At 34.6% G+C, this 22618-nt stretch overlaps 2 protein-coding genes across 3 annotated transcripts; both read right to left on the reverse strand.

Annotated features, from left to right (window-relative positions):
- LOC107629159 (DNA-directed RNA polymerase III subunit 1) lies at positions 203–12960 on the reverse strand. The gene is made up of 27 exons (XM_016331870.2): positions 12599–12960; positions 12302–12451; positions 11556–11715; positions 10199–10386; positions 9899–10008; positions 8928–9024; positions 8319–8534; positions 7876–8024; positions 7641–7782; positions 7425–7565; positions 6944–7132; positions 6185–6401; positions 5799–5892; positions 5275–5509; positions 4811–5002; positions 4263–4361; positions 3718–3921; positions 3339–3605; positions 2997–3144; positions 2719–2870; positions 2375–2530; positions 2173–2289; positions 1958–2043; positions 1615–1819; positions 1328–1530; positions 586–723; positions 203–507 (listed from the first exon to the last, which is right to left on the reverse strand). Exons 1-26 carry the CDS (start codon positions 12803–12805, stop codon positions 669–671), a joined length of 4179 nt encoding a protein of 1392 aa, XP_016187356.1. The 5' UTR covers positions 12806–12960; the 3' UTR covers positions 203–507; positions 586–668.
- Positions 15229–22198, reverse strand: LOC107629155 (kinesin-like protein KIN-5D). Of its 2 annotated transcripts, none has more exons than XM_021117816.1 (22): positions 21644–22198; positions 21412–21541; positions 20594–20775; positions 20081–20522; positions 19807–19904; positions 19546–19702; positions 19375–19444; positions 19156–19232; positions 19016–19069; positions 18855–18899; positions 18642–18753; positions 18377–18463; positions 18110–18285; positions 17869–18030; positions 17687–17794; positions 17460–17618; positions 17269–17352; positions 16968–17173; positions 16780–16881; positions 16590–16699; positions 16339–16490; positions 15229–15680 (listed from the first exon to the last, which is right to left on the reverse strand). In XM_021117816.1, exons 1-22 carry the CDS (start codon positions 21805–21807, stop codon positions 15453–15455), a joined length of 3105 nt encoding a protein of 1034 aa, XP_020973475.1. In that variant the 5' UTR covers positions 21808–22198; the 3' UTR covers positions 15229–15452. The 2 variants fall into 2 exon arrangements, with proteins under 2 accessions (XP_020973475.1, XP_016187351.1); XM_016331865.2 differs by having other exon boundaries at positions 18855–18935.

Genomic DNA, 22618 nt, shown 5'->3' on the forward strand with positions numbered 1-22618 from the left:
AAAATTTTCTTTTCATTACCATATTAAGCACTAAAATTCATGAATCAATATTTTCATTAATGTTGAGTTCCTTTTGTTTGTGTTTTTTAAAAAGGAATGAAAATCATGGTTAGTCAACCCAATACTAGTGTAACCCCCCTCAAAACCGGAGCAAATAGTAGACCAATACTTTTAGTGAAAAAAAAAAGTTGGCTAGTATTGATTCATAAAAAATTGTTAGTTATCACTTTTCTCAATGACTATATCCACAGGAACAAAAGCATTAGACTAGTGGCAACTAAACTACTCTATGGACAAAACACTAACAATAAAAGAAAATAAAATCTGTACAATGAGGTGCAAAATTAAACTCTCGCGTCCCCCCTTTTCACTTTTTGTTTCTTTCCTTTTCATTTACAACATAGTAGTGTGATCATTTTACCATCAACCTCACCCCTCCTTACCAATCAGCCCTTTTGCAGTGTCAATTGTAAGCAGCTCACAATATTCAACTTGGTGAAAAGCTAGCTGAAAATAAAAGACACAACATGATGAGATTGAATACGAAAAGTAGCAACAAAGGCAAAGACAAGAGAAACAAGTTACCTAATCTTAACAGTCAACGCAAACCCTTCAATTGCACTCTATATCATGCATAATCCACTCTTGCCGCAAAAACATAGACAACTTCAAACATAAGATAGAATAGGAGGAGTTCCTTGAAGCAACTCTGGAGGACTCAACCTGAAAAATGGGAGAGTTTGATAAAGAGTTTTTCAATGATCCTGATTAATACTTCCTGCAATCCCCTTTATCTATCACCATCACTTTTTTATATAAAAAATTTTATGTGCACACTAAAAATTAACCACCAAATCAATCACTATGTATTTGTGTATAAATAAATGTGTTATTTCAAATACTTTAAATGTGTATGTATTTCAACATATATTTTATACGGGTGACTGATTTTTTCTGTAGACGTAGCATGGTTGTTTTCTTATATATCATTAGAAGTTTAGAACAATAAACTGGATCTATTGTATCCAGCTAAATTGATTCAAAAGATGTACCTAAGAGGGAGAGTGATAAATGTCTTATATCTATAGATAATGATTTAATTTTGATGCACACGCTTTTGTTTTCAATACAAATTTATGATTATATTTTCATAATTTAAGTTATTTATAGACATTATTAACTAAGTACCATTCATAAATATACACTTTCACTCAGGCTAACACCAGTAAATAATTTCCTAATTCTGATAGAAATTTTATAGGTAGATTTTGAGTTGATGGATGCACCAAGTAGGGCTACATTCGCATGACATGCATCCTTCCCTTACCTTTGTTTGACCTTGATCATTCCGGTGCCTATCTGAATCGGTATACCCATGATTACGCGTTCACTTACTCCTTCAATCAGGTCCTCTGTCCCATGTACCGCTGCATTGAAAAGATGATCCGATGTCCTCTCAAAAGACGCAAGCATCAAGACACTTTTGCCCATCTTTTGAATTCCGAATCTGGTTATTCCAAGGACTCTGCCCTGCATTAATAAATAACACGAGGAAATATAAGTATTCAGCATAAACTTTATTTATAGTTTTGCTGAATAACTGAAATAACTCACCATAACAGTCATCACATCTGCTAGAAGCATCATATGGCGTATGTCTATACTCATACCGTGACTTCCCATAACTACTTTTATCTCCTCAATGATAGTCCTTCTAGCAGCTTCAATTCCCAGAGACTCACTCACTTCATCTATATGATTACTAAGAGTATTACGTCCATCAACCCCTTCAGTTCCCATAACATCTAGAAGACCCGTGCTGAAGGTAAATACAAAGAAAATAGAATACATGAAAATAAGGAATAAGAAGCAGGCAATGCCGCAACAGCCAAGCAGGTATATATATACAAGGGATTGAAGGAAGCATATGTTATATTGAAAAATAGTATGAACTAACCCTTCCACCAGTAATTTGAACTTTTCAGTTTTTTTCTCTTTATCTTCTTCTTTACTGATAACAACACGTTCAGCAGTTTTAATTCCCTGGAATTAAGAAAAGAAAAGTTAGGTGCACTTTTCAACCTGACAATAAATTTAAATATGAAGATATCAAAACAAACATGGTATATTCTTCATCAGGTATCACCCATCAAGAAAGTCAAATAATATTACCTTCACAACAACTGAAGGAAGCAAATTTTTAAGATGGTTAAGTTGAAATTGGATTTTACTTCTATCACCATCTGGGGGAACAATCCTGAGCTTTTTGATATCTAAGATCTTAACATTCTGCATATCAACAAAGACTTTCAATAATGCAAGCACGAATGGAGAAGTGACTCAAAATTACAAGAGAGAACAAGTAACCCCTTACGTCTTGCTTCAATTTTAGTTTTGGAGTATGCAAAATCGACTCTCTTACAATATTGGCATCTACATGCAGATGTGCATCTCGAATTCTTTCCATGTCAAGCGAGATGACAATTGATGCTGATCTTGAAGTTATAACAACTTTTATACTCTTTGCGACCTGTATTAATTGGCATGACATGATTGTGTTTTTGAGTCACTTTCGTTAAAATAAACACTATTTACAACAAACTTCTGATATAATACCTAAATGACAGCTGAAAAAAATGTAAATAACTAGGTAGAATGTTCAAAGGGTCATTCATTGACAAAAGCAATATTTTTTTTCCCCTCTCTACAGCTGCATACCTGGCCTAAGTTGGTTTTTTCTATGCGACCTTTTACTATCCTTGCGGTATTTGGATTATTATCTGTCTCAAGTATTGCAGTGATAATTGGTGTGCTGATCTTTTTGGATCCATTTATAATTTCTTTGATGCGAGGAACTCCAAGGGTCACATCTAAGATGATAGATTAAGGCACAACTTTCAAAACCCATCAACACATACAGAAAAATTCCAGTATAGTGTCAAACAGGACAATAATGATAATCAAAGCAGGCAACAGAGTCTAATAATAAAGGATACTCATGCTTGCAACCCCAGCAAAGTGAAAAGTTTTCAAAGTCATCTGGGTTCCAGGCTCTCCAATACTATGAGCTCCAATTGCTCCGATGGGAGTTCCAGCCTCAATTTTTTTTGAATGGTAACGAGATAAACAAATATCGAGAAAAACCTGAAATATAGAGAGCATACAGTAAATTGCAAAACAAGAGTAAAGTAAACAACAGAAATATATAGCATAAGAAAATTAGAGTACTGTGTGGAATGTAAATGAAATAAAGAAACTGCAAAACCAACTGAAAGCAAACAAGATTAGCATTGGGGACAAACAGGCTTACGACAATGTAAGGACTAGACCATAAATACCTCTAGTTGTCTGCGAGTAATCCCAGAAATCCTCTGAATAAACTTTTTCAGCTTTTCAGAATCCTCTTCGGTGGAAGGTTCTGTTGATTCTATTTTCCCTTTGATAAAGGATTGAAGAGAATTTACGAAGCCGGCAGAGGAATCATCCGCTGAAGCCTCTTGCTCGACTAACTTGCACATACCAACTTCTGAAAGCTTCCTTTGAACTACTTCATGCACATCTGAGGAAGACAAGATGTCATCGTCTTCATCACTTGGACATATGGCCTACAAAAGAGAATAAAACAGCATATAACAAGAAAAGCCAACTATTTTAGAAGTTTGAGGGAGTCAAACAAAAATAATCAAACCATAAAAACAACAGTATCAGCTTTCAAACCTGGCTTCTCAAAAACAGCCGGTCAAAATTTAGTGGTTTTCCATCTTTTCCTTCCATGCCAGCTGGATCCATGCCATCATCTCCATAACAAAATTGAACAATACCACCAGCAGCATTTCTTACAGTGTAATCATACTGTAAGAACAAATCCTCCAGACATTTCATTAATCTACGAGACATGTATCCAGTGTCTGCAGTTTTAACCTGCAAAGTGACAATTATCACACAAACTATTTAATGAATTTCAAAGTTTTGGATACCAGAAAACAACAATAATAATAAACTAATAACCAACCCAGCAGCTCCTAAATTTTATCAATTTTATTAACATGAACCATTCCCAAGTGAGAAATTTGAGGTCCACTCTTATGACATTCATAATTTCAGATCCAAGGATTTTTTTTTTCTCTTTGGTGGGGTTGTCAGTTAGCTTCTGATTTTAATAAAAAAATAATAATAATAGTAACTGTTGATTTAACTGAAACCAGCTCTGATTGATTATATATTATGCAATATGCATAGTATATTCAAAATATGCACCCTACCGCTGTATCAACAAGCCCTTCACGCCCTCCCATTGTGTGGAAGAAAAACTCAGTAGCAGACAATCCACTGTAAAAAGATTCGGCAACAAAACCTTTAGCCTGCATCAACAGTGACATACCAGTTTTCGATGTCAGAAAACAGAATATGTAATGCACAATAATAGCAATAGCTACACCAGTTCTGGTGTCCGTTACAAACAAATAATATTAAATGAAAACAATATTCTACAATAGTAGTTTACTACTGTCCTGTCCTGATAATAAAGTGAAAACAATTGCTTGTGACGACAATATATGACAAAGCTTCAAAGTTATGTACAAATTCCAAGATAGCTTCTCATGTATAGGTGTGTTACATAAATGTGTATGCAATATTCTGTTTGTTGTTAACTTCACAACTGTGAATCACTTCAACATTAATATTATCAATGAACAAATACAAAAGCAGTATGGATGAAAAAGAAATTAACAAATTAAGGATAAGCGGCAATTGAAATTGTGCACAAACATTTAAAATTCTACTTCTAAATGATGGAAACTGAACATACAGCTGGGGTTTTTGCTTTTCTAGGGAAATGAGGAAGACTACGGTCCACGAAACCATTAGGAGCACGACGACCTCCAACTGATTGTTGACCCACACAAGCAACCATCTGACTGATATTAATTGGAGATCCTTTGGAGCCACACTGCGACATGATCAGTGGGCTATTTCTCCAGTGTAGGGTTTGCATGCAAACCTGGGAAGATTTTATAATATAATGGAGTCAGTTACCGATACAGGGAAAATCAGAATAAATTGCTTTTCTCTTATGTGAAGGATAATGATTAGATTTTTGGAGGGGCACCATTGTATTTTACATGTAGCTTCTTTTTGAAAAAAATTAAAAAAAAAAAAGTAAAGGTGAAGGTAGGGACTATCCACCATTTTGTTGACAATGATCTTAACACTAAGAGATAGATATGTGTGAAAACACAAGGACAGAATACTTCACATGAAAGAAATAGATACCTTTCCTGCTGTATCTCGTATACCATTCAAGACACCAGTTATCAGAGTTTCTAATGTCTGAGCAGCATCACAACCGGCTTTGAGTTCTAGCTTTCCTTTATTGAAAGCTGCTATAAAATCATGACATTTTTTATAATTATCAGATATTGTTTTATCTTTCTGTTCTATCAAAACCTCTTTTGGTTGGACATCATCAATGCCAATTGAGAACCCATGATTTCCGATCCATCGAGCACTGCATCAAAGCAAAAGGATCATATACTTCCTTTAGCTTGGCAATGGATAAAAGAAAAAACATCAAACTGCCTAAACTCAAATATTAGCAGAGATTACATTTGATAACATTTTTGGTTCACCAATGTTTTCTACTCCCTCTGGGTGTGAAACTAATCCTCACTCATGGGACTGATGGAAACAGTTCCCACTTTAAACAAGTGCTTTCCTACAAGCTAACATTGCAACATTTCATCTTATTTATTACCCCTTTAGCACTTAAAACAAACATAATGCAGATATATTTTTACCTCAATTTAGCTACACGATTCATGCAAGCAGCAGCAGCATGTGGTTTATAGTCTCTTAGTAGCACAGAGAAAAGACCATCCTTATTTCCATTCCCTGAATTCATGCTAAAAAAGCAGGTCACCAACTTATATATATATATATATATAAGCATGAAGTAGTGGAGTTTGAAAGAAGTTTGACATTAAAAAGCTACAACTTAGAACAAAATAGGAAAGCAAAAGCATAAAAGATTAACTATGGCACCACTATTCAGAGTTATTTTCAATGTTTAATAGAAGCACGCAGTAGTATTAACAGTTACTTGACAAATCTACATTAATACAACCTTATTGAACGTACAAAATGAAATCATAGATAAGATCAAAGTTCATTTAGAAAAACTAACCTAAAGTCACCTTTCCAAGTTGTCCTGATATCAACTCACTATTGCGAAAATAGACAAACCCATCACTTGGGCACATCGTTTTCATTTCTCGTTTCCTGTCATCAAGCTTTGTACTGTATATTTTCTCCTTAACAGTAAGATTCACATAGACTCTCACATTTGCATTTGGGCGCAATAGAACGCTAAATAACTGTTTACCACTCCAAAGCTCAACTGGCTGAAAAGAATATCGCGCAAGTAAAAACATGCACCAAATATATAAATTAGCAAACATGACTGAATCACCAGGAAAAAGTTTGGTTCATGCAGCTTATTATATCAAAGCTCTGAAGCACTGATCTAAACGAGATACAAAAAGAATATATTAATTTCGGTGAAAGTTAAACTTCATTAATCTAACCACAACCACCATTAAATTTCATTTGGCATTTGGCATAGACCAAATCCATAAATTTTCAAATAATTTAAATCTTAGTTGATATTTGATCACGCCACTTTATTTGGTACACAGTATTGTTTTAAAATATTAATAGACATTGACCATCTACTATATGTTGCATGATCTTTCAAGACTTCAACATAACTTTTCACATTATTAACAGCTTGATTGGCCAAAACTTAAATACTAGAAAAATGTCATTCAAAAATGTAATTGCAAGATATCTCCTACAGAAAGTGGATCACTTCTCTATTTCAAGAATATAAACAAACATGTGAGTATATCTTGTAATGTGTATCCATGAAAGCTCCAACTCTCACCTTAATAATTGCAGGAGTTGGCAGATCAACAAGATCCATGCCATCCCCCATGTATGAGCAAATAAGTGAAAAGGTTGAACGATCATAAAATGTATCTTTTCTAGTTATGAGATAGGAAGAGGTTAAGAAGTCTTGAGTAGAGGCAACCAAAATTTCGCCATTTTTTGGTGTGCACAGATTATTTTGCACCTGAAAACAAGCAAACTCTCATTAGGATCTACATGAAGAGAACACGCAACAAAAAACACATTGTAAAGTTCATGAAATGCTTACAATTTATTGACCATCATATACAGTTGAACGAATCACATAACACATAACGCTGTAAATACTTATAACTAAACAGCCAGATCAAGTAAAAATAAAATATTCTAACCCTATTGCATGTTGGGACTAACTTCTTTTTGGATAAATTTGTGAGAGTGTGTGTGTGTGTGTTTGACAAGTAATCCTCAATGACAATGAGAAATGCTGATTTTACCCCCATCAACAAAATAGCCTCTGTCCGTGCTTCCTCAGTCTGTGGCACATGTAAGTTCATCTCATCACCATCAAAATCAGCATTATATGGGTTGCAAACAGATTCATTGAATCTCAAAGTTCTCCAAGGCATAATCCTCGCCTGCATATGCAAAAGAAGACTCATGCAATTTGTTCCAAATTTGACATTATTGATATACAAAGTTCAATGAATTACCCTATGACACATTATAGACATCCGATGCAAGCTTGGCTGCCTATTAAAAAGAATAATGTCGCCATCTTCCAAATGACGATCAACTATATCACCAAATTTCAGCTGGTCTGCAAAGCGCTTCCTGTGAGGAACTCTTAAGGTCCTGGAAAATTATGAAAATAGAATTAGATCATTAGCAAAACAATATAGCTGGCTTGAGATTAATCAATATAAGGGAAAAAGAAACAGCAAAAACCATGTGGAACCCGAGGCATCTCTATATTGTCTTGCACCAGGATACTTATCAGGACCATTTCTTATACACTGTCTCAGCTTTTCAATGTTGTGATGTGAAACACGCTCAGGATAACTCAATATACGAGCCATAAGCATGGGTACTGCAACCTGAAGCAAAAAAACAAGTCACAGTGCAAAAACTTGTAAGAACCTTTGAGAAGGGAAGGCACTCCAGGGTCTTATGGTTTTCATGGAATAATACTTAGGGAATGTGAATTGAGAAATGTGCATCGTATTGGTTATGTCACAGAGAAAAAAAATGAACGAACTGTGTAAGTAAGAAAAATAAGCCTGTACAGCAAACATCACATTGTTTTTTGTTAAGTAGATATTCAGGTTATTGGCTCATGCTTCGTCTAAAAGATAGAAGATATAATATATGCCAAGCTTCGAATGTCTCACCTCAGTAATCTTTAAATTAGGATCCGGTGAAATAACTGTCCTGCCAGTAAATTCAACACGTTTCCCAGATAAGTTGCCACGAAAACGTCCCTGCTTCCCTTTAAGGCGTTGAACTAAACCCGCCATTGTCTTTTCCCGTTGCTGGTGGTATGGTATACCACGAACCTCACTATTTATGAATTGAGCAGCCTCAAATTGAAGCGTTTCCCAACCATCCTAAAACAAAACCATCAACAAAATCACAACCGCAATACATCGGAACTAAAAGAAACGATCTCGAGATGAAAGAGAATATCAGAAGCGAGCAGATAAAGTAAACTCTATTATTCACATATGGCAACTTGTGGACATGGCAAATGCCACTGCCCGAATAGGGATAATTCTACACCCTTCGAAGTGGAGACATCTCATTGACAGTATTCTAGAATAAATATGTGTGGATAATCCAAACGACTAACCACATACTATATAATCACATTTAAAGCACACATGAAAAATGAGCTTATTCGATTATTCTAAGCATGTAACATTTTGGAAAACCTGTCATTATATCAATCAACAAGTCCTCAAAGTAGCAAAATTTTGATCACTCAAAAGGCACATCTATACCAGAGATCTTAATGAAGCAATTTCTTCTAATTCTTGGCGCACATGAGCATTAGCTTGGACTATTTGCTTTAGCCTCTCTGTTACATCATTTTCATTGCTGCATAAATTAAGACAATAACCACAACATCAGTTTTCTTTTTCTTTTTTTTTCCCTTTTTTTTTGGTTTTAGGAAAGGCTTAAAAATACAGAGGATGGTTCACGAATCCTCCTTAAAACAACAAAATAAGGTTAGGCTAAACTTCCATCAGAAAATACAAGCATAACCTCGTATGATCTCTCTACTCAATCAAAATGTGCAACAAATAAAACCCTTTAAAAACATGATGATGGAAGGTAATTCTACAAGAAAGCGCAGAATGCAATCCTAACGCAAATAATATTTGGACGTCATAATTGCCACCACCAACAGCTGTAAATTCTAGCATTTCACTCTAGCTAAGTACACTGTATGCTTTCTATCAAAGAATAACACCCTTAAACCTTATTGCAATGTGATGGTTTGGAACAAACTGAGTTTTGCACAACTATAACATATGGTAAAATTGCTTTTAGGTTCTTTATAATTGGTCAGTGACTTCAAACACTTGGTTCTTGGGAATAGAGAAATTTTTTCCTCTACGTTCACCTGAACTGGAAGTTAAACATTCCTTTAGCTATTAACGAATGGAATTTTATAATTCTAATATGGCCACTCACACAACAGCTCTTTATGCCTCAAGTGCTACAGTCAAAATACCCACTTACTATATTTTAAAATTTATTCAATCACAGATAAGGTGGACAGAAAAGGTATTGACAACTCAGGAATGGCAGTAGTTTTTTATGTTTTCCATAAACAAAGTGCACAACACTAGCATATTTGCAACAAGTATACCATCAGATCATAAATATAAGAATGGCATCAAACAAAGTTAACGAAAGGGAAAAACAGAGAGAGATGTCAATATAGCCGAATACATGTTGGTATTACCTCTGTGATCCATCCATTATAACTGAAGGTCGCATAGCCAATGGGGGCACTGCAATGTTTGTAACGATGAGTTTCTCTGGTCTTTCAGCAAGATAAAGTAATTCACAGTCCTACAACAATATGTAATAAATTATTCTTACTAGAGTGTTAAGTAAACCTCTGCATGGCATGCAATATTGCAATCTTTGAAAAATACTCTACTTAAAAATCTCTATTTCAATCCACACTTCAGAATGAAGTGATGAGGAAAACCAAGCCCAAAAATAAAAAGAAACAACCCGCATATGTATAAATTTTCACCTCATCCAGCATCCTTTTAAACAGGGATAAAGCTTGGAATGGGTTTAGAATATGAGTATCCACAGCGCTGGTCAATCTAGATTCTCTTGCATGTGAAAGTGCTGTTTGAAATTCTTCAATGCTACTATCATTACATTTTGAGCGATCATGAGTGATTTTTAGCGAACCCACAAGCTTCTTTACCGAACCTGTATTACAATAGCCATCATCAATATCATCATACAAAATACAATAAATGCATATCTTAAGAGGCAACAAGCAATACAATAATAGTTAATTCTCAATCCTCTCAAGCAACATGGTAATTTTCTATAAAAATTAAGAAAAAATCATAATTAGTTCAAAAGATGGTTGTCTAATATCAGCAACATTCCAAGCAAGTCAACAATAGAATCCTTTTGAGACTATGTTAGTCCATTGCTATGTCAATTGTTATGTAAGCTAACACAAGAATTGAATCAAATTCCCAAAGCCTAAACTTGTTTAACAATGGGGCCTAACTTGATAATAACTCACACATGGTAGCCAATATGTAAATGTAATACAAGGTTGTTCGTGAGTCCTTAAGGTTTCAAACAACCCAGCACATCGAACATCTATCTAGCCAGGCATTGATTTTTGCATTGCGGATAGTGGTAATTTAAAATGCTTAGATTCAGATTAAAAACATGGAAATGGAATTGCCATAAGTGACAGCCTCTCAATCAATAATGTTGGGTACAAGAGTTGTTAGAACCAAGTAAAAAGCTTATTTGTTTGATTGCTAGAACTGAATGGATCTATGTCAACCCTAAAAGCTAATTGATAGGGTACTTATAAACACCGCCAAGCCTATGTGGGACCTTAACACACTACACTCACCCCACAAGCGAACAGATGGAACGTAACGTTTGCCCGACTGAATATCTGTGGTGGCTGAACATAAAATGTAGGATACATTGATACCATCTCAAAATTAAATACTTTATTACTTTTCAACTTAGTTCCAAAAGCTAGCTCTCCAAGGGTGGGTTGCCAAATAGTTATAAAAGTTTATATAGGCCTTAATTCTGGCAAATGTGAGACTGTAACGACCATATCATACCAGAATTGACCACTTCCCTACCCGTTTAGCCGTTATAGGATAATTCATATAGTGTCATCTGTCAAGACAAGAGCATGGAAATCCATATTCCGTACATTACAAAAAGACCAAGAAAGAAAATGGATTCTAAAATATCTAACTAAATATGTATTATTGATTGAAAGAAAAACTTATACCTAGTATGCAAGTTTAAAACAATTTCCAATGACGAAGTTGAATAAAGTGGTCTATTGTTAAAAAAGGGGGGAAGTCAATGAAAAGCATAAAACAAACCATTCTTATATCCACATCTCGAGCACATTGATACTTTGCTGCATGCCTCTACAACCTTTTTCGCTAATTCAGCCTTCGCCAGTGCATCAATTCTGGGTCTTCTCATTTTTTTCAAACGATCTTTACGTATATCTTCATTGAGAAGAATTCGAGCACAGCACTGTAAAGAAAGCATTAAAAATTTACATATAGATCAAACAAAATATTCAGAAGCAGAAAATTAGGATGAATAAATGTTCAAAAGAATGCTATACTACACACATCTTTCACATTATATAACAGTACTGAAAAAGAAACGTTTGACTCAGAGCCTCAAATAGGATGTTCATTACTAATTAGTATGACATGTAAACTTGTGAACAAACTTCCATCACAACCATTCTTATATCTTTTGTTTGCCCTTTTGTCAAAGTCTTGCACATATCAGGGTACAGTGCAATTATAAGAATAACAGTGACATGTAGTCACTCAATTTGCAATTTTAAAGATAGCATAGATAACTGAAAGTTCAAGCAGGTGCAAAAGGATGCTTGAATCTCGACTGTCCTTCAAAAAGCCATCCCCTAAAGCTAACCATCCTGGTATTATGACATTCAAGTATGCGCATGTTCTGTGAGTTGCTATAACTTATATGCCAAGTTAACATAAACGAGACTAACAAGTAGAGTATCATGTTGATAATTAATCAAGGAAAAGCCAAAATCCACAAAGCAAACAGACAAGGAACACACAGACGATTCGGATACCTTGCAAATGGACTTCAATATTTCCACAATGGTACCCAAGAATCCAATGTTGAAGATGGGAAGGGCAAGATTTAAGTATCCGAAGTGGCCCGGACAATGAGCAAAGTCGCCACCACATGTGGCGCAAATAAGCTCCTTATTAGCAGGACCCTGAAATCACACACACACAAGCAAAAAAAAACATATCTTTATTAGCATTCAATGCAACAAAACCAGATGATCATTAACTACAAATGGAAGAAAGAAAACATCTATAAACTGTTTATAACCTAAAAACAACTTAATCCACAGTTACACTAACAAGAAAAAGAGGACACCAGGGATGGGTTTTTTGAAGTGATCATAGTAAGAGCCTTTGAAGACTTGAACTTCAGCGAGTTTTCCAATCTCAGAGTCAGATAAGGAACTGAACTTCATGCTCTTCACAATGCGTGGCCCTGCATCTTCGATGTACGGTTCCTTCGTGAAAGTAATGCCTTTCGCTCTGTTTCTATCCATCATCATCTTCTTCTTCTTCTCCTTCTTCTTCAAAATGCAACAACCTTTGTTAATAGCTGCAGCAAATTAAAACTGCACTGCGCGGTTTTGAAGTAAAAAAGTGGGGGAAATGGGAAGAAGAAGATTCTCTCTCTTCTTCTCTCAAGGTTTAGGGTTATTTTCTTTTCTTTAATACTTTCTTTTTCTTGGACTTTATTTTTTGGTTTTTTTTTCGCCTACCGAATTTTTTTTTTTTTTATTACATAAAAGTCAAGGAGAGAAACCAAATACTATATCATTATCATGTGTTATGTTATGTTTTCCCTACTTTCTTCTTAAGGTTTTTTTTTTTTTTTTAATGAGGTAAATATCTAATACACTTATGAGTGTCACATCTCTTATTTTTTAGCTACTTTCAAGGTTATAATTATGGTGAGAAACTGACTTTTTGAGAATAAGATTATTGTAAGAAATTCATCTCAAAACCTTTTAAGTTATAAATTCTACATTCATTCTTAAATTATTGAAATATAGTTATTCATATGTTATTATTTATATTTTCAGATATTTTCTACAAGTCCATACAAGTCATTTTACCCAAATTCACCTCACGTGCCTCTTAATTTAACTAACTTTTCAATTAACGCGCGCGAATATATAACTGGGATTTCATTTCCGTTTTCGAATTTTCTCAACGTTTTCGATCTACGTTCTCTTTCATCTATGCGTTCTCTGCGTTTCTCTTCGTTCATTCTCTACGTTTTTGAAATCAAGCTCTAAAATCATTTTTGAACATTTATCTCGTTGTTGAAGATAATGAATAATTCAATTCCAGATTGTCAATTGAACCAGAACGAAGTTGATTATTGTTTTGAACCCAATCAAGTGATTGAAATGTAATTCGATTCTAGTTAATGTTTTCGGGGAATGGATCTTCTAAATTGTTAAAAAAAATTGAGAGTGTAAAGTGTGATCTCTAACCCTTCATTGCTCTCTCTTTCATATTTATTTTTTGTCTCACTTATAAAATTAATGGTGGGAGATCACACTTTACTCCCTCAATTGTTAAAAAAAATTGAGAGGATCCATTTTCATGTTTTCATTAGTAGTTTATGATTCTGTAGGTGAATAATATTGTTTTTGTTTGTGAAAATTATTGTTCATCGTTGATGGTTTGAATTGAATGTAATGTAAAAGTTATGCATTAAAGAAAATATTTTTCTATATTTGCAGCAAATTTCAGTATAACACGAAGATATTTGAGTGTATTGTTTAAGAATTTTCGGTGTATTTATGCTGATAAGTTCTGCATAATTCAAAACTCTTCGCTTCTTCTTCTTCTTTTTCATCATTGTCATCATCATCTTATTTTTTTTTTCTTGTTTTATCTTCTCAAGTTTCTTTTTGTTTTACTATTTTAATAAGAATAAAAACAAAAAAAAAATCAAATAAAGAAAAAGAAGAAACACATAATGGTACCAAATTACTTAGAAGAGAATGAACTTATATTCATTCAACTAAAAGAAAGAAATAAGGAAAAAAAAAGAAGAACAAAAATGCAAGATTAGAGGAAATATTTTTCTATATTTGCAGTAAATTTGGGTATATTTGAGTGTATTGTTTAAGAATTTTTGGTGTATATATACTGATAAGTTCCGCATAATTCAAAACTATTCTTTTTCCTCCTTTTTATCTTCTAAAGCTTTTTCTTTTTTTTTTTTCATCACCATCACCATCTTCTTTTTCTTTTTTTTCTTATTTATCTTTTCCTTTTTATTTTACCTTCTCAAGTTTCTTTTTGTTTTACTCTCTTAACAAGAATAAAAACAAAAAAATCAAACAAAAAGAAGAAGAAATACATAATGCTACAAAATTACTTAGAAGATGATGAACTTACATTCATTCAATAAAAGAAAGCAAGAAATAAGGAAAAAAAGAAGAAAAAATACAGCATTAGAGGAAATATTTTTCTGTATTTGCAGCTAATTTAGGTGTAATACGAACATATTTGAGTGTATTGTTTAAGAATATTCGATGTATGTGTGCTGATAAGTTCTTCATAATTCAAAACTCATCCTCTTCCTCTTCCTCATCTTCTGCTGCTTCTTCTTCGTCATCTTATTTCATTTTCTTATAATTTTTTTCGAATTCAACTTCGCAACTTTCTTCACTTTTTGCGATGATTTTGAGAGATTTTTGAGGGATTTTGATCCTTATTTAAATTTTGAGCATTACAGTTTTGATTGAGAGAGAAGAACCATTTACGCTATTCAAGAGTTGGAAAAGCGTGTATGTGTAGCACCCTTCATAATTGCCAATCGGACACTCACTCTAGACATACTATAGAGTGCACCTGAAATTAATTTCTGCCATAAGCAAAATTTAGTTTATGATCCCATCCCTTTTGTTATGTGAGTGATTGTATAATCAAAAAGAAATAAAGAGCAATAGAAAATATATTTATATGTTAAATCAAATTGATAGATAAATCCAAACAAAAATTTCGATTCTCTAAAATTTTACATATTTTTGCCTCTGCCTCCAGAAAAAATATTCTTTTTCTTTTTCACTCTCTATCCCCTTCTTTCTCCAGAAAACCCTCAATAAACAAATGCATTTTTTTCTCAATAGAATTACATTTAAACAATAAACTATGTACAAATATTCGACTATCCTAGTTACTTGCAATGAGAGGAACTCTGGAATCTGTTACAGATTGAGCAGCTTCATAGTTCCCATTATTATATCTAACATCACCATTTGCATGTTGTTTTGGAGACTTAGCATCCCAGAATGACTTCAGCAATTCCTCAAATGAGGGAGTTCTTAGTTCTTCTATGGATGAAACACTGGGTAAATTGAAGGGTCTTTTTCTTGGTGTTGAACAGGATGGTTCGTCCACCTATATCAAACATTGTAATTGAAACATAAGAAATAGTATCCACAAGTCATAGATAAAACCATATACTCACAACTTGGTCCCAAATGGAAATAGGTGAGGCTGCAATATAGTTTACTAGTTTGGACCTGGTCTAGAGCCTATTACAGGCTATTTTTTAAGTGCTAAGTCTGACCTATTAGGCTGTTATTAAGTCTAATCTATTAAAAGACTTGACAATTTTTAAAAACTATTTTTTTCAAAAAGAATTGAAACTACAAATATACAATATACCAACAATGTCTAACACAATATCAAAACTTTTAAAATTATTTAAAATATTCAAAATCCGCCATGAACTTTAATTATGATTTATGACAAAATTATTCATATATTAACAGGCTCATGCAGGGCTAATAGGCCAGTTAGACTAGTTTATGAGCCTGAATCTTGTGATAGGCTAGGTTAAGTCAAGCTGAACACAGGCCAAGTTGTAGGCCTGGCCGCCTGGCCTATTTCCAACACACAACAAACGGGTTTCATACATTGTTAATAATTGGTGCTTTCACCAAATATCTTGGCTATGTATATAAATGAGGATAGCTATACTTGTGTCTTAAAATTAAAAATACTATAAATTTTGTACATGCTAAATACAGGATTGGTGCTCTAAGTATCTTACTGTGTATTCGCTGAGAAGACATTTCCCTGCATTATCAGTTATCTCTACAATTCTATGGTAATGATTGCCCTTTAATTCTCTCAAGTCACCGCAGCATGGCGTAATCATGGAGTTCAGATTCCCACACGCTTCATGATCAAGTTGCAACGAATCTGCATGTGTTTTTTAATTTGTTAATTGATATGTTGATACTTAGGTATGTATACCTGAGGCAATTGTGATGCATAAGTGATAGGGTATGAAATACTGACGTTCAACCGATGAGTTGATGTCCTTGTTTGCTACTTCCGCATCTTCAAGTGTAGTTGACACAGCACTTGAGAATCGAGCTCGTAAAACTTGATTAGCTTCAATTCCTCGCCTGATTAGTAATAGATTGTGGAGAAAAGTGAACCAATTGACACCTCTGATCTAGTAAATTATATAGAGAGAAAAACCTACCGGATAATTGTATCCACAGAAGCAGCATTTCTTTTCTCTAGACTGAGCAAAGACTCTTGAGCATTCCTCCATTGTTGGGAACCAACTTCTGCCTTGTTAAGACTGCAATCATTCATTCAGGTTTGGATTAAGCCAATGGAAGAAAGTAGTATGGAGGCAAAGCATGCATTATCCAGGTACATCCATACCAGTTCTGAAGGACTTCCGCAAGGTCATTCTTTCCAGATTCAACAGTGGAAGTATCCTCATGATAGTTGGACTCTGTTTTTTCCATGTGAACTCTCCACTCGGCTTTAACTGAAGAAGTGGAATCTTGCATGGTTAATGTTTCTTGTCGTAGTTTACTGGTTTTACTATTCGCACTCTCACGAAGATCATTAACCGCCATTTGAACCTAGAAAATAAGGGAAAAAAATGCTAAAAACATGCACTAAGGTAGTTATGGAAAAAACCATAGGTAAGTTAAGCAAGTTTAAAAACAACAGATACCAGTTTTTTCTTCCTAGCATTTGAACTTGCTAGCATTTCTGCCACTTTTTCCAGTAGTTGTTTTTCTTCATAAGCAGCACACTCCTGCACCAGCAAGGAATAAGACTTGCTAAATTAAAAAGAAAAGGAGCACAACATGTTCGGATAGCAATTTCTCATTTTTCAATTTTGTAGAAAAGCACAAGAATTACCTCAAACTTCTTTTCAAGTTCACATAATTTCTTATCGTTGGCAATTTGGGCTTCTTCCACTATTTCGGTTAGATTGGATGCATGTGTATCTAATTTCTCGAAGAAGTTCACGGTTATTTTAGATACAGTACGGGTAGTCTCCACTGATCTAGCATGTGCCTACATGAAATAAAATAAATTTAGCATTTCTAACTAAAAGTTTACCCAATAAATAATAAATCACACACCTGTCTTTGTTGGTGAGCATAAGCAGTTAACTTGGCCTCTTGCTTGTGGAGACTACTTTGAAGATCATGTAGTAATGAATCAGCTTCTAAGGCAATTCCTTTAAAAAGCTGAAATACATATCATGTTAAACAAAGCAAGAAAGCTAAAGTTGAACCAATTCTACAGGGTAAAAGACACTTACATCTTCCAAGGCAGATGAATGCTTTGCTACTTCCGAATTCAAATCCTCAAAAGTTAACTTATTATTTCCCTTAAGCTGCTCAGCTAAATTGTCCAAAGATTTAATGCCAGAAGCATACATGTTTTTCAATTTTCCTACCCGTTCTCTAAGATCTTCAGTAGCCTTCATGAAACATACCAAAACAAAGTTTGTTACTCAGAAAATTTAAGTAACATGCATAATGCCGCATATGGAAACCAACCTCTGCCTTTGTAGATACAAAAGAGTGCATATCTTCCTCCATCTCCTTCAGCTGCTGCTCTTGTTGGATAACAGAGGCTGCAACTGTCTTGTGCAGATTTTCAAGCTGTTGAGCCAACTGAGACTGGAATTTCTGGATAAGTATTCTGTTTCCTTCTTCAATTTTATCCTTCCGTTCTATGGTTGGAATAAACAATTTACCACATGTCAGAGGCACTTTGTCCCTCAACTGATGCTAAAAAAAAAGGCACAAAAGAATAACACTAACCAATTTTAGAAAACAGGTTTGTCACATCTGATGCAGCATTCTCAAGCTCCTCCCGCAGCTCAATGGCATGCTGCACAAGTGCTTTCTCTATATGTATATAAAAAATAAAAATTAAATGGATGATAAATCTAAAATCATCAAAGGAAAAGTAAAACATACTACATTACTAATGATTACAACCAAACCAGAAATGGTTTGGAAAAGGAAATACCCAATCTGAAAGCAGGTTGACACATAATAAACAGAATGATTAAACTTCACCAACCAGATTTAAGTAGATTTAATATCAAAAATTCCTTTTCCTTTATTGTTGCATTTGCTTGTTTTTGTCTTTCCTCAAGATCAACTAATGACCGCTCAGTTTCTTCCAGATTTTTCTGAGATTACAGATACCAAAAGTAAGTTTGAATCTCAACCAAGATAAGATTCAAAACAGATTATCAAAGAACAGTTTGAGATCGTGTCTCCTGAATTTTACCTCAGTTTTTTCAAGTTTATCACTTAACTGTGCAGTCAAAAGTTGCTGACAATTGTAAAGTTGATGAAGCTCCATCAGTTGCTGCTTGCAAGTTATAAGGCATGTTTCAAAAACCAAGAAATTATAATGACTATATTGCAAAAATATATGACAGCATATACCTTATCTTTAGAGTCTGCCTCTAGTTCCATGCGTTCTATCTTTTCAGCCATGGCCTATTGAGACAAATAGATTAAAAACTATCAAATTTCCCATAAGTGTGACTAATTTCAATTTATATTAAGAACACAGGTAAAATAACCTTCTTCTCTGCTTCTTCATTAAGATAACGATCACGTGGTATATAGATTCCGTTCTTCTCTCTTGCAGCATATACCTCTGCAAAGGATAAATAAAAGATACATTGTTTTCATATTAAACACCAACGAAGAATAGTTGATCAACATGCTATTTGATCTCTTGAAAGAGGGAGGAAGTGACATAAAAACAGAAATAATGTTAATCTAAAACGGTCAACAACCTTGCTTCAGCCTGTCAATTTCAGAATACAGATCCTTAATGAGTGCAGATTTTACCATCTTCTGATTGACCTGACAAAATTATCAACTTCCGACTATTAGATGTGTTCCAATGCAGATCCTTGATGAAAGGCAACCCAACTAAAAAAGGAAGAAAGAACTATGAAAGTGACCTCTGGTTTGTTCTTGATATTTTTAGCACGATGTGCATAATCTAAGGTGCTAAGGGTTTCTTCCAGACAGTGAATGGAGGGTGATATTGTGGCAATAATGCATGTCTTGGTTTTACCACCCAGGGAATCTCTCAACAATCTTGTTAATTTGCTATCCCTGATAGAACAATACATCTTAATGAAAAAATGATATCCCAGGCTGGAAAAGTGAATCAAAAGATTTCAATGAGAATTAGCCAGACAAATTTCAGTTATTCGTACCTATATGGAACATGGCCTGAGTGCTCAACTAGGGCATTAATTACTCGGCCTAGAGTAAGCAAGCTTTTATTTATCTCCCCAGCTTCCCTTGCTCTACCCTGCATGTATTCAATTTTGTAATTTAGTCAACGGGTGCATAACTTTTACAATGTCAATACCCTTACTCCCAAAAAGTAGTCGATCTTATTGTATGCACAAAAAGAGAGGGCTGTGATATCTTCCTAAATCATATCATTTGAATGTACAGTTCCAAACAAGCATAATCATGTGATACCTCTCTTGCACCAGAACGTGAAATATTCTCAGAGCCAGCGAGATCCACAAGATTCAGCTTCCCACATTTAATCATTTCTTCACCCTCGGGGGTACACTCCTTAATATGAATTGTGATAGAAAAGATGGAGTGAGAACGACTGCTTTGTTTGTTAAGAAGAGTCTCAGCTGTTCGCCGTTTGGCAGAACCTTTTTCCAATATCTTGTAAATTTCATTGGCAGTGCGAACAATCTCTTCTTCTAATCCTCTGACAAAAACACCCCCCTTCCCATCCTCCATAAGGGCTATAGGTTTCTTAGATTTGTCATCTACAAACTTCGAGGTCTCCTCAGGGGCCAAGAGATCTGTTATCTCCTCATTGTAAAGCTCTAAAAATGTTACTTTCATGCTATACTCAGCATTCTGAGCTTCCAATATATCAAAAATCTCTTTCACAGATCTTACAAAGTCAAAAAAAAAAAAAAAAAGAGAGAGGAATTGATTCCACACAGAACAAGATAAATACTATAAAGAGCGATGACACAGGTGAAATGAATCACCTTCTTTCTTGCACCTCCTTCCATTGTGTACGTCTTCCCTGTCCCTGTCTGACCATAAGCAAAAATGGTGCAGTTATAGCCCTCAAGCACTTCATTCACAATAGGAGACACTGCCTGCTCATACAGTTCTATCTGCTCGGAGTTGGGACCAAAAACCTACACCAAAGCATACCAAAATTGGAATGATCGCTTGAGTGCAATTGAAAAAATGATAAAATAACCAAAAAAAAGTTTTTTTTTTTTTCCTAGTTTGATGTTAGTTGTTATGATTAATTTCGATAGAGGACAAGCCAAGTGACAAGTGAGAGGGTATTTCGTAGTCACTCCAACAATGTGACTGGTTTTATTCCGTAAATCTAAATGCAGAAATTCATAAAAATTCCTTATCTAAGCTGGGTTTATTTAGAATATTATACAAAAGCCTCTCGTAAGCATTACTACTCTGACACTGTCTTTTCCAGTTTCCAGATAAAAGACAGTGATATACAAAAACTCTCTCGAAATGATGGTTACATTGCAGCAGCTAAATTCAACTTAAGTAAAAGCACCATTATTTAAATAGCAGCAAATACAATTTAGCATTGTGTCTTTAGATTAGAAGGTTTTTTTCTTCTCGGTTTAAAACACATCAATATCAGAAGCTTCCAAAATTATAAAATGCTACTATAGTTTCTCCAAAATAATCGATACCCAGACACGCTGAATTCCTTGAGTTTTCAATTTTTAGCATTGAAAACGAAGGGGAAAAAAATTGATCATGTGATATTAAAAAAAAAAAAGCAAAACAAAAACCTTATCAAATGCGAATGTCCTATCGATCTGCTTGTTAGCTATACTCTGCACTGCGGAAACTTCTCTTCTTCCTTCGTTACAAGAAATCACAACCGGCGTATGCAGCCTCGCTTCGTCTTCACTCAACGGCCTAACAAAACAAAATAAAACCGATGATTCAATCTTCCAGAGTTGTAAACTAAACTCAGCGAGTGAACTCAGAGCGAGTTAGCGAGATTGACTCAGCGCGAACCTGCAACGAACGAGGACCTGCACATTGACGCCTTTGTCCTTATCGTGTTTGCTGTGACCATCCGCAGATCGCAGATCTCGCGCCGACGCCGGAGTCTTGTCTCCGCCGGAGCGCGGAGGCTGCGACGGCGATAACGACACTAGTCCTCCTCTCCTCTGCTCCATTGCACCACCACACACAAGCTTCGTGAAAAAAAAAACAAAAAAAGAAACGTTACGAGCTTCGAAGTTCGAAATGTGCTTGGGAAAATGGCGATCGCTATAAAGCAGGTGAAACTGAGTTCAAATTGAAGAGTGATTTGTTTTGCGATCCGCCATTGTTGATCGGAGTGTGTGTGCTGGTTGGATCGAGAATGGAGAATGCGCGATGAAATTGTGAAGAGAATAGAAAAAGAGTGGAATGAAGTGAGGGTGAAAATGAAGAGAGAAAATGAGAGGAAAGGGAAAAAAAGAAAAAGAGTTGCCGGCGTTGGAATAATAAGAAGAGATAATAGATGGAATTTGCAGTGACCAGTGAGTGAGTGAGAGACTTCACTGCAGAACCAATTGCTTCTTTTTCTGTATTTGTGTGCGGTTACTTTCTATTTCCTTCTTTTGAAATTCTTCCTAGTTTATTAAATTAAATTAGACCATAATATCCAGAATAACCATCCACGTATTAGGTAATAAACATTTTATATCATAAAATCACTTATCTCATTCCAAAAGTTTAAGCTGATTTTAGGGTTTATCAAGAATTGAACTCTTGATCTTTTGAGTCTAGAGCTTTTATACCATGTCATGATACCACTCTTCTCGAAAACTTACACTAATGAAAAAAAGTAACACCAATGATTATATCTTTAATACTCTCTAAACCTGCATTATACACATTGTACAAATATTCTATTGATTCCTCATTCTTTCCCTTTAAAATAATATATGAGGACTAGTAGAATTTGTTTTTTTTAGTTAATTGTTTTAGTTTAAGTGTTTA

This window comes from Arachis ipaensis, chromosome B03 (assembly GCF_000816755.2).
Source record: "Arachis ipaensis cultivar K30076 chromosome B03, Araip1.1, whole genome shotgun sequence".
Lineage (NCBI taxonomy): Eukaryota > Viridiplantae > Streptophyta > Magnoliopsida > Fabales > Fabaceae > Arachis > Arachis ipaensis.